Here is a 17,197-nt window from a genome sequence, read left to right as displayed (position 1 = left end):
AATCGAGATTATGCCTCATGGAGGTGTTGGGATATGTGGAGGTGGACCAATGATATTACAATACTACGTACATTTTCACTTAATATTTTATGGGTGTATTCTTCTAGAGAGGGTATGATGGCAGAGCAGATTATAAAATGGTTCCAATTACAGCATTTCTAGTCCTAATGTGTTTTTGTTTTTTGAGGATGAAAACAGTGGTTTGTGTTGACATTATGTGATAACACCGATTATCTTAGGCCTGGCTGCACTAATATTCTCGGAGCCGCCACGTTTAAAAAAAAAAAGAAAGAAAGAAAATGGTGCACATCACAGCTAGCCATGCAAGCCTCTCTTGTTTTAACCACAATGTGTCACGTTGCTGATGTGGACATTCATGCAATGAAGTTGCCCTGACAAGAGCCTTTTGGCTTTGTTAGATGGATTGAGGTTGTGTCACCATCTCGGATTGAGAAATATTTTAATAGAATCTGATTCAAGTATTGTGGTTGGTTGGTTTCTTTTGGGGACTTACAATTATTGGTATGATTATTGGGATGAAGTTTTAGATCTCTCTTCTTTGCTTAATAGTTAAGTCTGGCATATTTTAAAAGAAGCTAACGTGATAGCTGATTTCTTGATTAAGGAAGGATTTAATGAAATGATTATGGATTTTCTTGGAGAAGGTTTTGGTATGAGAAGACTTCGTGAACTTGTACGTACAGATAGATGGGGTATCTTTTATATTTGTCGTTAGTAGTTGTTTGGTTATTAAACGATATTATTTTCATTTATTGATGTATTCATAGTTATTCATCTACCTGAGTGAGGATTTTATCAATTGGAGGTGCCGCCCTCCTTCTTACATAAAAAGAAAAAAAAAAAAACCCTTTGGCAAAAATGAACCAGGAAGAAAATAGATTCTACTGACTTTTAATAGTCATGGTTATTCCTCCGCCCTAGGTATCGAGTTTGTAATTGCTTATTTTCTTGAGATGGAAGACTTCTCAAGGATCAAGATTCTTGCATTTGTGATGCTAATATTCTTTTCAAGGAAAGGAGATGACTTCATTTGTCATAAAATGCTTTTTAATTTCCTTCATGAAGTGACTGATGAGACATCTTGTGCGAAGAGAATGTGGATCCCACAGAAAAATTACAAAAAACTGACAACCCTGTCTACCAAACCTTGGCCACTGAAGTCTATGGTGATTGGAAGGGGGAATCACCAGGCACTTGAAAATTGGAAATGGTGATTTCCAGGAGATGATCAGGATATTCTCTCATTTTAGAACTAGTTGAAGGTTGGTGGTTTTGGGTCTATATTCTGCTTCTGCATCTGATCTAATAACTGACAAGATAAACGACTGGTGGTTAGTTGACATTCAGAGTAAATCCAGAACCTAGCATTCTACTTTTTTGCTGACAGATTGGGATGGATTTGATGTGCAATGGCATTTTTCCTTGATGCTCGATTACCGAGTGTACAATCTGCATCAGCGTATTAACACTGCTGAAGTTCTTGCTTCTGCTTCACAATCTTCACACGAGACTCAACAAATTAATTGCTCCCGGTCACTATGGTAATGTTTTGCGCCTTTCAAAATTCAGAATATAAATTGAGTTTTGTTTATCCATCAAGAAACAGTACCACCATAGTGGAGAACTACATGGATAAATTGGATAATCATTCGTTTTCAAGATTTGACTATCACCATCCCTTGTATCCAATGAAATCTACACTTTTTACAGTCCAAAAACAACAGGGAAAATAAGAAGACTAAAGTCAGAAAAGACGAGGATGTCTTATAGCATTTTCTATTCAGCCGTGATTACAAAAAAATTTACATCACTCTTAAGGCTATGAAAATTGGAAAACAGGGGAAGTAGTGGTAGTGTGGGTGGAGGATGATGTGGCTAGGGTATCAGACCAAGTTCTCTTCCCACTATGGCTAACCCTTTCTTCAGATTGTGGGGGCTGGGATTGCTTCAGAGGTAATCTCTGGATTTGAGATGTTGATGCCTGTTGGACTGCAGGTGATGGTGCGGCCACAGGAGCATAGATTCCATTGGTTGCTGCAACACTGCAGGCAACATCTCCTGATGCTGCCACTGCTGCATACTCGGCTGGTGCTGACATCCATATGCCTCCAACAACTACTACTTGTGGTGGCTGCTGGTTTCCATTATTGTGAATCGATGGACTTGGTCTTCTTGTGTGCAACCGATATTTCTGAAACATATCATAGATGATTTAGCTCATGCCTCCCCCCAAAACATGATGATACCATAAAATAAAAAATAAAAAATAAAGCCATTGATCATGCTAGAAGAAATAAAAAAACCGTTAGTAAGAAATATTATGGGGAGTGTGTAATTTTTGGATCTTAAATTTGACAAGTAAGACAAATCTGTGTGTTGTCTCTCTTAAATGCTGAATCTCCTGTTGCAAAACATTAGAAAAACATTCTTAAATGTAAAAACAGATATGCTTTTGACACATGAACTCAATTATGCAAAACGTTTAGCTGCTATGATTATCAATTACAAACCTGTAAATGGCTTTTGACTTCGTCATTTGTAAGCCCATCAACCTTCATTAGCTCCCTAATTTGCTTAGGTGTCGCAACTGCAATACAAACCAATCACTGCCTTATATTAACAAACAATTCAACTCATTCCAATCCCACAAAATGGGAATCAAAATTAACTTCCAGAAGAGAAAAAGCGCACACATACACACCTTGTGAACCGCCAAGTTGTTGAAGCGCGTGCAAGAATCGCCTGTGCAACTCAGGGGACCAATTCCGCCTCTGCTTTCTCTGAGCCTGCCCTTCTTTCTGTTCTCTTCTGTCGTTTTCACCGCCTCCTCCCGTGGCTGTTTCCGCCGACCAACTCGTTGTGGCTAAAGCCGCCACTGGCTCCGGCTCCGGTGCCGGTGGAGAAGGCGCTGCAACACTCTTCTCTCTTTGGAAAGGCTGGAAAGCACCACCACCGCCACCATTCCTCTTAACCTCCATCACCGTTGCCTTTCTCGGTACATCCTGCAAAATACCCGCAAACAGAAAAAGCTTCAGTCTTTCCCATTCCTTTCCTCTAAAATTATATAGGCAATCACCAAACAAAATTACAAGATAAGAAAGAACAAGCTTTTTTTTCTCTTTGCTACCTCTTTGGGTTGTGGATCTGAGGTTGGATTATTCCACAACTGAACAGAGCTAAGCCAATCCGACTTCTTCTTACTATCATTGCTGATCACCTTCTCCTTCTTGGTCTTGTGCGATTGGTGCTCCTCCTCCTCATCATCGGACGAAGCAGACCGCTTTATCGGAAAGAACTCCTCGAACACTGGAGGAACGTCATTTGAAGTCGTCTGCTCCGAACTTTCAGATTGTCCATGCAAGTTGTTCTCCGTTGTCGTTCCCGAATACTGTTGCCGACACGCCTCAATAGCTACATGGAATCACAAACCCATAAATCATTAAAAAAAAAAAATCCATATAATCAAAGACCATTAACAAGTAGACTACGAAAAATACCCAAAGAACCATTTTTTTTTTAAATAATAATAATAACATGAAAAGGTCGAAGCTTTTGGTTACCTTGGGTAACAAGCTCTAAACAGAGAGGTAACTCCCGCTGGAACACCTGGATCTTCCGGCGCTCTTCCTCTAAAGCTTTGACATACTCTCGGAAGCCCAAACCACCGTGATGCTGCATTTTCTCAGGGTAATAATCCATTGAAAGACAGTTTATGCTTGTGATAATACTATGGGGTTTCTGATAAAAAAGCTTGGGGGATAGAAGATATAATATAGGCGCTACCACAACAACAAAGGGTGTTTTGTCCAAAGCACATAGAATAAATTAATAATATAGATTCGACCAACGAAACGGGTTTCTCTAACAGGAATCAGGGATCTAAAGGGAATCCCAAAAGAGAATAAACTGAGGACACCCGAAAGAGAGAGACAGAAGCGAGAAATGGGGGAGATTTCGAAGTCGTGCCGTCGCATACAAACGAATCTTTGATGGGGTTCTCTTTTATACAATACACAAGCTTTGTTAGAAACAGAGAGGGAGAGAGATGAGAGAGGGGTTGAATATTCGAAGGAGGATTCGCTTTTTCCATCGTGGGCTGGCAACAACGTCAGCCTACATGGACCCAGAAGCTTTTATTACTGTTAGATGTTTTGTTGCAGCAGATAAGATCAAACATTTTGTCTGTAACTTCAGAAATGAATTTGACTGGGCTGAAGTCGGACTAGTTGTGATTATCTCCATGGAATATACCTCGGGGTTCCCAGCTGGGTTCGTGGGAATCTTTTCTCATGGGAAACAAATCTACGAAAAAAAAAAAAAAATGTGGCTTTTCAGAGACACCAAAAGCCAATTACCATATCTATATCTATATCTTATGAATTGGACTGAGGGGGAATTGCCCCGTATGAGAATACATGCAGTAGTACTATCAGTATATGCACTACTCGCATTCGGTGTCTTCCGTTTTTTAGCTTTACTTTTCCATGTTTCAAACCTAGAGCAGGCCTCTCTCTCTCTCTCTCTCTCTCTCTCTCTCTCTCTCTCTCATATATGAAAGGTTTTTCGAAAAAAATGTATTATTTTCGCCACCTAATTTTATTAGTTTTTAGAAAACTGTTCACCTCAAACAAAAGTCTTCATCCCCTCCTTTTCATGATCTTCCATAGAACCTTTTTATCTATAAAGAACCAAGCAAATTTTATGAATAAAAGAAATCTGTTCCTCTTCCTTTAAAATGGTAAAGTGGGGAATATATATGTTCATGACTGACACAAGATTTAAGATCAGTTTCCCCAACAATTCAATTCCTTCGATAACTCATTGACATTTATATCCAACTGATGATAATTAGTGGTAGTAATCGTTCTAATTAATGTATATATATTGATCTTTAGCACTTATGTTTATCATTGGATATAAGAATATTAATTAAGTAAACATAATAATGGCGGAAGGTAATTATTCCACCATGCCAATATTTCATGGAGAACCACGCAAGATCATCTTCATCAACATCTATGCATTGGACCACTTCAAATTTGGTCAATATGGAGACACGTTGTGTTAAGTGGCAAACCACGATCGATCCAAGCAGAAGTAGTAGTGATTGATGATACCCATTAGGCCAGCAACTTCATTTCTTCTCTTCCTAGCTAATTTGCAGGCCTTTTTTTAAAAGGATGGAGTCAGTGGTACTAGTACTCTATCTAAAAGGTTAATAAAGGATTAAAAAAAAAGCGAGACGAGTTATTAATTGAATTTTGTGAAGGTACATAGGAAAATTTTAATAAATCTTTTTTTTTTAAATATGTTTTGTATTTAGATTTGTGAAAGAGAAATACTTTAGTTACAGAATGGTTATACAAAAGTAAATTCATAAATTAGATTGTAAAGTTACTTTTACTGTAAGGTAGATCTAACGGATCATGATATGAAGCCATGTTATTTTGTGGATTTACTTTCGTGTAATCTTTTTGTGTATGTAGCAGTTCTTTTTGTGAAAATAAATTATAAGTAGAGTTTAGAAATTATTTAAATGTAATTTTTTGGTATTTTTGTTTTGGTTTTTATATTTTTTACTCTCTACTTAGATTTAAAAGAATAATTGGACGAAAAATTGAAATAAAATATTCTTTTGAGATTGAAGATATTTAGACTGAATTTAAATATCGTTTTAGAAAAAAAAAATGGAAAGTTGAGTACTAAACCAAAGAAGATTTCACGAGTTGGGTGCATATATAATGGAAAAGAGAGATCGAATATTTATTGATTGATTGGTATGTACGTAGAAAAACTGATCTTAGAAATAAGTCTATACATGGGAAAAACGCCATAAAAAGAATCTCCAGGCCATGCATGCAGTACTGAAAAAGAAATGGTAACGTGAAATCTCGAGCCGAAGGAATATATATACAGACAAGCTGCATGGCCTTGGTGTGATTTGTATTCATCTGTGGATGAAATTCGAGGGGATTTTCATTTTTTTCTACTTTAATGAGCATGCATGCATAGCTTTAGATCGATTTAAAGTGATCTTCAAGTGGGGGGAAAAAGGGCTCGATCTTTGAAAGCTCTTAGTTAGCTAGCTTTTTCAGATCCCTTTAAACATATATTCTGCATGCATCATGGACAGGGAGTAAAGCAGCATGCAAAAGTACCAAAACTAAACCACTTCTGTTTGCAGGAGGAGTACTTCTCATGGAATGTGAGATCGTAGGGCAAGAAATGGGGCAGCTGTTACAAGCTGGCCGCTATATATATGTACCTCATGAGCTTTACATCTTGCCTTATTTTGGGCTCCTTATTGTTGTATGCATTGGTCCACTTACAATACGTTTAGAGGGCAGCCCTATTCAAAGTCCAAAGCCGGCCTGGCCCTGCGACATAAACGTTAAGGCTGCAGGTATATTTTTCTTCAAATTATTCAAGCGAATAGCAAAACCAACAAAGAACGAAATGTTGCGGAGTGAACTACTTACGTACCAAGTACGTACTATTACATCTAGGCTCTCGAAAGAACACATATTTTCAAAAGCTCACTCAAAATAATCTGAAAAGAACTTAATTTAAGGAAAAAAAATCACATTTGTCGCTGGTGCATGGCAATTTTCACTCGCTAGCAAAACGATGAAATCCTAAAAATCATTTCAAACCATTTCATGGCTCTCAGTCTCTCTCTGTGATCAGTCTCAGTACTCCCTCTATTTTCTTGTTTCTTCGATGGAAACCTCTTCATGTGAGGAGGCCCACGAACCCTGGCCCTGATCGATCATCTACCGATGATCTTTAAGTTCATCTCTCTCTCTCTCTCTCTCTCTCTCTCTCTCTCTCTCTCATGAGTGATGAGTCTCCCTAATTTATGTCAGAAGATCTAGTTATAGGATATGATGGAGAAGTAGTAGTGTTACATTAATATGGAGCAGGCCGAAAATTTTAAGTTTTTAACATTCTGCAGCTGGAAGGGTAATTGGAGACTTGAACTTGCGCATGCAGTAGCAAGCATCCGTACGTACGACTATACGTACGCCTCATGCTTATCTCACTCTTGGCGCAATAAATGTTTATCGTGTCAGATCGAGAACATGAATATCTTGTGAGTTTGGTCTATTACGTACTTCAAACAATAAAAACAACTCAATCTATACGCTAATTAAATACAACATATAATTATTATGTAATTGAAATAATTGCAACAATAATATTCATTCTTAGGGCTAGCCACCGCAACCAAGTCTGCCCAATTCACCGGCCATCCTGCTAGGGGATGGGTGGCTGCCTGCCCTAAGTGCAGATCATGCCGGCCGTGGGTTCCTAATTGAAAGATACATACCCGCGTTTAAAGGTCATGCAACACCAAATCTAATTTAGTGTTATTGGATAATGAGTTGAGGTGAAAGATGAAAATTGAATAAAATTTTATTTTTTAATATTATTATTATTTTAAAATATGAAAAAGTTGAATTTTTCATTATATTTTATGTAAAAATTTTAAAAAAATTATAATGATGAGATAAGATAAAATAATTTCACTACATGCTACTACAATGATTCCCCTACATGGGGAGGATCCTGTGCTTTCTCTTTGCTTGGCACCAAAGCCAGAACTAGAGCTTTCCATCTTCATCGACTTCGCTAGTCGACTCAATCACCAATCATCCATTGTCTTCTGCTCCAAGCTAGTTCTGCTCTCACTGCTAAGGTAAACATTAGAATTTTTTTTCCTTTAACATATACCGATTCATGGAATATATAAGCAAAATACTTTGGCTTTTTATTGGAATCTCTCTCTCTCTCTCTCTCTCTCTCTCTCTCTCTCTCTCTCTCTCTCCCCATCCAAAATGCATGAAAGCACAAATTTTTTCTTCTCAAAATATGGGTCTAGGAGTTTCCATGGGTACATGATTGTGGGATTTTACAGCTAGCATATAGAGAGAATTTGGACCTAGGGATGTATGTTTTTTAATAAGGAAGAAATATCATGAATCGGTGCCCAAATTTTACAGTAAAGTTTCAAGTAGTTGTTGCACTAAAGTGCATGTAATATAAGGGTGAATGGATGCTTATATATTGGTTTTTGGTGTAAAATTAATTACATATCTATTTTTGAAAGAATTTGGTTTGATTAAAACCAAACATTCTATTGGAAGATGGCTATTCCAATTGCAAGAACTATCCGTTGCGTGCAATTTTGTCACTGGCCGGTTTTTTATAAGAACTATGCTGTTTTTGGTTTAATAACATTTGTATGATCATTTTATGTCAACTTGTAAAGTAATGTAGCGAAGCTGTCAAGTGTAAGGAATTTCCCTCTGGTTGTGAATAAGACACCTTTTGCAAAATTCGATGATTCGGACTTGTGGTTATATTCTTACAACAACTTGTTGATTTCATTGAGATTCTATATATATACAAGTCTGTTCTCATAATGATTTGTAGGTTTTATTGAGTTTTTGTATATTGATGATCGGTCTTTTTTTGTATGCGAAAAATTAATATTTTATTTCATTTGGATTCTATTTCCTTAGTATGGAAAATCTGATGGATATCCAATGATGGGTGTTTGAATGAATGGTTAGGTTAGGCAAGTAAGATATGGAGACTATTTAGGCATCCTTTTCTTTTCTTTTTTTTTTTTTTTTTTTTTTTTTATCACCATGATTGGGATCTATATGACATTATCGAAAGCTGCCTATTATATGCTGGTGGAGTAGTACTATAGATAATTTAACCATGTAGATCAGTACTTCAACTCTTCTTCTCCTATCTTTTGTGTTATTTTATTGATACAAAATGTCTTCTAGTCATTGATGGTCTCAGTATACCCCATAGCTATTATTAATTGGTATTGGTCCTCAAATATTCTCTGGTATATCAAAGCATCAGGAGTCTACTTCTAGTTTTGATTCAATAAATATGGATCTACAGAGAACGTGAAATCCAAGTTGCAAAGATGAAAAGTTAGAGAACTGTGCTCCTTGAAATTTATTCACATTCAATAGCCTGTTTGCCTGAATGGGGAAGCTTAAGAACTACCAGATGAGATTAGCTATTAGGAACATGGCCTTTGTGAACTCATCAAATGTTTATGAAAGATCTCATAGTATTATTGTAACCGGTTATTTTTGAAAATTTCCTAATTTTCTTCTTTCTTCCTTTGTAATTGTTCTGTTCTTTCTTTTCTCTCTCGATTTTTAAAAACTCATCCTATTCAGAATGACCAAAAAGGAAAGGCAAGCCAAACCATCAAGTTTTCCTTTATCCAGAGGTGACACAAAGAGAGCCAGCCCAAAAGTATTGAACTGTATTTTACCTACCAAGGAAAGATTATATATAAAAAAAATATAGTAAAAGAGCTTATTTGCCCAATTTGCTGCAGGGAAGAAGAAACCATACTATAAGGGGGGAGCTCCTATTTTCATTGTGTGGCTCAAAGGATTTTATTGGAAGTTTTGTATTAGCTGAAGCTACTGTTTTATGGAGGGCTATGGAACTAGTGGTAGAATTGGATGCCAAGAATGTGTTGTTTGAAGGAGATGCCCAAAGAGTAATTTAAGAGATATATTACAAGGAAGCTCCATGTGCATGGATGGGGCAGCTAGTTGAAGACATAATTAAGATACTCATAGACCAGACTGGATAGTGGGATTTATCTATAGAGAAGGAAACCATGTGGCTCATTAGCTTGCGAAAAGGGCATTGAGGATGCATGGAAGGTGAATGTTGTTCGATTGGAGAGGGACCTGCGGATGTTTATCCTATCATCAGTAGAGAAATGCTTTGTAATATCCCAGAATTATAGTTTGATGTATTGTATTTTTTAAGGAATGAGAAGCTGATGTTAATGAAAAGAATATATATATAAATAATTATGTATTACCTTAGTTACAGTGCCCTTTTTACTCTTTTATGATAATGGAATTAAGTGGTTGGTTCAACTTTGGCATATATTACTTCATATATTGATTAGAACTGGTTCCACTTTGATCATTTCTTTTCTTCTTATCTGGTGGGGACAGGACTCTAAGGTGATCATGAAGAAGTACTCTCTTTTTTTACAAACTTTTTATGATGCAAATGAATAGAATGTATATAAAAGCAAGCATGTTTGAATGTTTCTTGCTATGCTATGGGCTGCTGTGTTGGCTGGGGTAACTCCAATTGGTATATATAAAAACAAGCATATGGCTCCAATCGGTTTATATATACTTGTAGACGTGCAAGAACTCCATTGTATATACTTTGAGAATATTTTTATTATATAATCTCTTATTGTTGTTTTTTGAATTAATTTGTATTTTGGTTTAGTTTATAAATTTAGATTAATTTAAAATAGAACATAATTATGGGGAGATATTGCAGTATCATTAATAATTAGATAACATATTTAAAATGAATAAAAAAATTAAAAAGTATAATATTTAAATAATATAAAAAATATATATATAAGTTGATGGATGGCCTACTATAAAAGTGAGTAAATATAATAAAAAAATAATTTTTAATAACGTATTTTAAAAAATAGAATGAAAAATCCATTAGGAATGTATGCTCTTAGTAACTTTAGAAAGTGTCCAACGAGTCCACGACAATATTAATTAATAGTGGAATATATATTTTGTAAGTACATTATCGTCCCGTCTTCTTCACCAAACTTTTGGTGAAAACATAAAGCATTAATTCATATATACGTGTGTATGTGTGTTTACACTCTTTTTAACTTTTTGGATATGGTAGCAATCAACACTGAACACACTCAAAACTGGCCTCCATGTATATAATTTCCACGACCATGAATCTCTGTCGAGGCTCGATCGATCTTTTAGGTACAAAAGTATATGTATATAGGAAGATCAAAATTCAAAAGACTAGCTATCGTGCTTTCCGTCTACAGTAGTTCTGCTTCTCCTTCCCTGAAGGGTAAGCCAGTATCATGTGCATCTCTAACATCACCATCTCTTTTGATTCGGAAAAAGAGATGAGATAAGAGGCCGGAGTAACTCAAGTCAGTCACGCATGTGGACAGAAGAGAAACGAAACTAGCTGCATGCAGAACTAGCTCGGGAATCGTGCAATATTTGTGTTTGAATTGGTACGCTATCCTATGCGCGCAGTATTGTTTGCCTCCGCTAGCTAGCTGGCTGCTACGTACGTACCAACAAGCAAGCCAGCTTCGACTTTCCCGGTTAATTCCTTTACCTAAACAAGGCAACTTTTTATTTTTGTTTTTATTTTTATTTTTTGAGTGATGATGCTGTTAATTAATTAGGTTTTGAGTTGCTTGAGCTTAATTCCTGGTCGACAGCAATTAGGAGTGCATGCAGGTTTTGCTTCTCCAAACATGCCAATTAATTACGAGCTCCACATATCATCAATTTTCATTCAAGTATGTACGTAGTTGCTAATTGGAAGATCCCATACTCTTTCGAACCCTTTTTTTTTCTTTAAAAGAATTTATCAAATTCGAGGAAGAAAATTCATAAAATTAAAAACTTAATGAACAAAAAGATAATTTTTTAAAAATATATGGTAAACAACTATAGCATATATATAAACTTAAATTTACATAATTTATTTTTTAATGAAAACAGAAAAGTTCAAACACTAAAAAATGAAGGGTCATGGTTGACCACTAATAATTTTTTCTACCATATTTTTATTTATATTTTTATACTGAATAAATTAATTTCTTCACATTTATTTTTTTAATGCAATAATAATTTTGATTGATGGAAGTTCAATTCTGTTCAACGTATATAGGCGTATACCGTGCGTGAGATTCAAGCGCCATCAAGTAATGGTATGTGTTATGTAGTCACAAACGATAGAATAGTATCAGCGAACTTAGATCTTGCATATCTTACCAATTTCTTCTCATCAACAGTGACGCGTGATTCCCATATGCTTTTATATAGCCACTGATGATTGTTCATTGACGTATCGGTACACATCTACTGGATGCTATTTTCTTATGTTTCGGCTTATACTAATCGAAGATCGTGAGAAAAAGGAAATGAGAATTTCTTTCAACCAAACCGGATCAACAAAGTGCTGCACAACACAATCTACGACAACTTTTGATCTAATATTGCAGTTTGATCTTTGGACTGTAGAAAAATAGCATCAAACGGCTTCCTCTCGTGAAAAATGAATGGGAGCTAAATCACTAGCTCTAGATCAATTTTTTTTTCTTTTTCTTGTATTGTATTAATTGAGTTGAAATGATTATTGGACGTCCCACTATCCTACTTTACTCCTGTAGAGTACTACACTTGTTTGAAATATATATATATATATATATATGCTTTGCACAGGACTTCGGTTGTATAGAAAAAATCTTCTTGATCTTATTTATTTATTAATTGCCTTTCTGCGCCCCACATTTTGTCACCACCAAAACCCAAAACCGATATCCCTCACCCCCCGCAAAATCTATGGCAATTGGGAAAGGCCCCATGCAAGGTTATGAACAGTAAAGTCTGTGACTGTACTGTCCCTTGTCTGCATATCTGCCCTTCTGCAATCACTGATTTCACTTGACCGGCCACTTTGCGACTTGTCTATCTTATTTAATTATTAGAAAAAAGTGGGACCAAAAAGGGTCTTTGAATACATATATAATCAATCAAACTGCCACTTCGTACACACAATGCATGCATAGAACCTTAGCTTTCATTAATGTAGTACTGTTTGTCTTGATCCTCTCCCTTTTTCTTTCGCTAACTCAACGTATAAACAGCCACTAATCCTCTCCCTCGATCATACCCAAACCCTAAACTGAAGTACTACTGGATTACCAAAACAAAACAGACAATACTATTAATGTGGCGGTCTCAACATGAAAGGAGCTACTTTTTGTCCCTATCTAAGATTTTGGACCCTAGCAGCTAGCTCTTTGGTACATTTATATATAGTAAAAAGAAAAAGAAAATCTCGCACAAGAAAAGCACAAAGACGCAATAAGATTAATCTAAACACATAAAATGAAAGGACATAAAATTGCTATATTTGGATGTTGAAGTAATTTCAGATAATATAAGTTGATCTATAAACATTTCAGATAATATAAGTTGATCTATAAACAGTACTAATATTTTATGGGTTTTATTGAGATATGTTTATTGTAAATATGTTAAGATTTTTGTTTGAATATAAGAAATAGGTTGAGATGGGTTTAACTTTTTATGAAAAGTTAACAAAGTAGTAGGTCACATTAAAAATGGGTTTAAGATGAATTGAGGTATGCTTGCCAACCAAACGCAGCTGATTACGTGAAAAGCTAACTTATATGCACAAGATAGATCAAAAGCTAGCTGAAGTACTACTAGCTAATAATTCACGGCATAGAACTTCCTTAATTAAGCTGGAATCATCAGATATTGCTCATTAATTTATTTCAAAAGATAAAACTTAAATATATAAGAACTTATAGTTATCGATCCATACTAATTGCATGCTTACCCCATAATTTGTAATGTTGACACTTCAGGCAAAAAAAAAGAAAAAAGAAAAAAGAAAAAAAAAAGAAAAAGAAAGAAGAAGAAGCAATCACGATGCTATTAATGAAACTTGCCGAGCTAGTCAGAAGCATCTTTCTATTGAACCCCAAAGGCCACAATCAATCCTTGGCCTCTCTCCCTCACATATCAGCATCAACATCATCATGCAAACTCCCTCCTTCACCTGCACATCCTCTAGTACTGAGAGTGCAAGTTTGGAAGCTGATGAAAATTCCATTTTTCTCTCTCTTGGACCTCCTGACCTACACATCCGGAAGAATCCTATCTATATTCCCTCTAACCACACTGTGCGTCACCAAACTACACCTTCTAGTACTCCTGATCAGGTTGATGTATCAGTAGCCCTTCACGTTGGTCCTGCATCTGGATCCAGTTCTAGCAACCCTAATGACATCGCTGCACCCGCTGTTTTCCAATACTGGATTCCTTCTCTCGCACAGATCCTTGCTGGCCCAGCACAGTTCTCTTGCACTGTCTGCAACAAAACATTCAACAGATACAACAACATGCAGGTTAGAAAGATATAAAAAATAGATTTATAGTTACTGTACGCGGTCGAATTTCTTGTTAGATATCACATGTTTTCAGTTTTCATCGTCGTGGATTATATATGCATTACGTCCATCTTATTGCATTGCCTAATTGATTGTGTCAAATTATCTTTTTTCCTTTTTTTTTTTTTTTTTGTTTGTGTATATATGAGATTTAGATGCATATGTGGGGGCATGGATCACAATACCGGAAGGGCCCAGAATCTTTGAGAGGGTCGAAACCGTCTTCCTCCATACAGAGACTGCCATGCTATTGCTGTGCCGAGGGTTGCAAGAACAGTATAAAGCATCCAAGGTCAAAGCCGTTGAAAGATTTCCGGACCCTGCAGATTCATTACAAGCGAATGCACGGAGCCAAACCATACGGGTGCAGAAAATGTGGAAAAGCATTCGCTATCCGAGGGGATTGGAGGACTCACGAGAAGAATTGTGGGAAGCTCTGGTTTTGTATTTGTAGCTCTAACTTCAAACACAAGAGGTCCCTTAAGGACCATATTAGGGCATTTGGAGAAGGTCACGCTCCGCACTCCATGGATCAGCTGTGTGAGGGTGAAGAAGAAGAAGAAGAAGAAGAATAAGGTAATGATGACGAAGACGTTGAAAATGGAGGTCCTGGGCTGTTTTCTTTTGGTAGTACACTTGGAGTTTAATCTTTAGGTACGATTAAGGTCTAGTAATTACTAATTAGTGCCTCTGTTTTTCGTTGTGTGAGAGATTGAAATAGAATGAAGACGAACGGCGTAATGAAACCCAAGGTTCTTTGCATTAATCAGTATGTGCTGAGAGAGAGAGAGAGAGAGAGAGAGAGAGAGAGATAGCGAGATAAAGCGTCTTTAGTATCTGAGATTCCGAATGCGCGGTGACTCTGAGCTTCGTACGTCTACCACTAACACTTTCAGCAGCCCTACCTAACGTCAGAGAGGGTAACGAAGGGCCATAGAAAGATTACTGTTTTTGGGTTTTTTTTTTTTTTTTTTTTTTGCTGTCTGCAAGATACTGTTTACTTTTTTTGGTTCCACAAGGGTGGCCTCTTACAAAGCCTTTGATCATTCTACATCATGAGTCATTCATCATGACCCATGTCCCTTTTTATTTTATTTTTAATGTTGGGCTTTATTATTACTCCATAATACCTTATGGTAAGTTCTCCTTTTTTGGAAAAAGAATCTGCGTCTCCTTTCATGTATATATATATGCTTGCATTGATAAATATTATTAATTTATTAACTTTGGGGATAAGGAAAAACAAAAAGAGAAAGGATCTTTTTCGAAGGAAAACCCTAAATGAGCATAAGAAAAACGAGTAGCTAGTGAATTCCTGACCCACTTTACGGATTCCCTTCATAAGTGAAGATCGAATCCACCTTGGACCTAATTAGCTAGATCTTGTCTCCGCTCAGCACTGAATTATTTGCTGAGCCTCACGGATTTCTCTTCATCAAATTAAATTTGCACGCCACTTATTATTATACGTATATCTAGTACACTAGTCATCCAAATACGAATGCATGGGGCATTATTAATAACCCTTGGGTAATTATATATATATATAGAAAGCTGCAGTTGCATGCGTACTTAATTATGATATATATACACATATATATATGTGTGTGTGTGTTCTATATATGTACGTATATATTGGTGCGTGGGGTGTGTATCTTCTTCAATCTTCACTGTATATAAGTTGCTCGATCGGCATAGTCTTGATATCATTGCAATCATGATATCATTATAAGAGCATTCCCATTTATTTATCTACATTTCAATCTGCAATGATATCCATATTATATACTTCTCTATTCTTCAAAGAAAAAGAGAAATAAAAAGATGGAGAGAGATAACTAATAGAGAAAGAGAAACAAGCTAACAAATGCGTTGATGAGTAGCATTAATGCACTATGAAGACTACCAATATTGAAACTTATATCACAAGAAAGGACTCCGACAACACACGAACTCCTACAAACACCTCATCTACACAACAACCTGATAACTCCAAGCTAGTCTACAAGATAAAATTTGTTCTACTTAAGAGACTATTTGATATATTTGAAATTTCCAATGTATTTATTATATTTTAAATTTCAAATATTCAAGTGTACTTATCACTCAGTATAATCATCAGTTGTAACAAACTCCTATAATTATAAATAGAAGTACACCTCCACCAAATCAAGAATGGTGAGACTTATATATTCAAATCAATTCAAACTCTATACATGTATATATTTTTTCTGAAAGGAGGACGGACCCTCCAAACTTTATTAAAAAAACCTCACTCGTGGCTAAAGAATACTGTGTTACAAAAAATAAGGCGCATTAAAATACATGAAACAACTTTAGCCAAATCTAATATACGGAAGACTCATCTTATTCGTCTTCAACATTCCTTTTAATAAATCTGGAAGGTGTGAAAAATCATCCCATATCATACTGTTATCTTCAGCACCCATCCGTGCTAAAAAAAAATCCGTTGGAGTATTACCTTGTCTATACACGTGGGAACTAGAGTAATTCAAACTCTATATGGGTTTCTCTAATCTGATGCAACTCATCTTTACTATGTTTGAAAATTGGAAAGAGCTCTATATGGTTTTACATGCTACAAGTCTGATCCCTCCCTATTTGTTTTTATTGTTGGCTGCACCCATATATTGTTTGTGTGTGTGTGTGTGTGTGTGTGTGTGTGTGTGTGTGTGTGTGTGTGTGTGTTGGTATATGTTGATGATATTTTAACCACAAGTTCTTCTCCTCCAACGGTTCAATCCATCATCACCAACCTTCAATCTGAATTTGCAATCAAAGACCTCAGTGACATGCACTACTTTCTTGGTGTTGAGGTTAGTCCAGTGCGTGATCATTAGTATTTTTCTCAGCATCAATATAGCCATAATCTTCTGGATCATACAAGCATGCTAATGGCCAAGCCAATATCAATGCCAATGTCTTCATCTTCCAAGCTCACAACAACAGATAGTCATTCTCTCTTGACTCTTTGTTGCAACACAATTGGCTTTCTTCAATATCTTGCTTTAAAACGTTCATATGTATCATTTGTAGTCAACAAAGCTTGTCAATATATGCAAAGCCCTCATGCTGAGCATTGGA

General features: G+C 36.1%; 2 protein-coding genes across 2 annotated transcripts; one reads left to right on the top strand and one right to left on the bottom strand.

The window, feature by feature from the left end:
* Nucleotides 1–1,650: 1,650 nt before the first annotated feature.
* LOC122295534 (transcription factor HHO3-like) lies at nt 1,651–4,208 on the bottom strand. The gene is made up of 5 exons (XM_043104576.1): nt 3,582–4,208; nt 3,149–3,432; nt 2,723–3,023; nt 2,532–2,608; nt 1,651–2,212 (listed from the first exon to the last, which is right to left on the bottom strand). The coding sequence occupies exons 1-5, from the start codon at nt 3,718–3,720 to the stop codon at nt 1,841–1,843; spliced, it is 1,173 nt and encodes a 390-aa protein (XP_042960510.1). The 5' UTR covers nt 3,721–4,208; the 3' UTR covers nt 1,651–1,840.
* Nucleotides 4,209–13,600: 9,392 nt separating this feature from the next.
* Nucleotides 13,601–15,232, top strand: LOC122295908 (zinc finger protein WIP6). Its single transcript, XM_043105184.1, has 2 exons — nt 13,601–14,050; nt 14,248–15,232. Exons 1-2 carry the CDS (start codon nt 13,682–13,684, stop codon nt 14,665–14,667), a joined length of 789 nt encoding a protein of 262 aa, XP_042961118.1. The 5' UTR covers nt 13,601–13,681; the 3' UTR covers nt 14,668–15,232.
* Nucleotides 15,233–17,197: the final 1,965 nt, after the last annotated feature.

Source organism: Carya illinoinensis, chromosome 15 (assembly GCF_018687715.1).
Source record: "Carya illinoinensis cultivar Pawnee chromosome 15, C.illinoinensisPawnee_v1, whole genome shotgun sequence".
NCBI classification, from domain to species: Eukaryota; Viridiplantae; Streptophyta; class Magnoliopsida; order Fagales; family Juglandaceae; genus Carya; species Carya illinoinensis.
The sequence above is the reverse complement of the archived record's forward strand: the minus strand, read 5'-3'. Positions and strand labels throughout refer to the sequence as shown.

Coding starts and splice junctions, on each gene's coding strand:
- LOC122295534 (XM_043104576.1), bottom strand. CDS start 3,720: ATGGATTATTACCCTGAGAAAATGCAGCATCACGGTGGTTTGGGCTTC. Junction 3,024..3,148: donor CAGATCCACAACCCAAAGAG/GTAGCAAAGAGA, acceptor GGTATTTTGCAG/GATGTACCGAGAAAGGCAAC. Junction 2,609..2,722: donor ACAACTTGGCGGTTCACAAG/GTGTGTATGTGT, acceptor TTTGTATTGCAG/TTGCGACACCTAAGCAAATT.
- LOC122295908 (XM_043105184.1), top strand. CDS start 13,682: ATGCAAACTCCCTCCTTCACCTGCACATCCTCTAGTACTGAGAGTGCA. Junction 14,051..14,247: donor ACAGATACAACAACATGCAG/GTTAGAAAGATA, acceptor TATGAGATTTAG/ATGCATATGTGGGGGCATGG.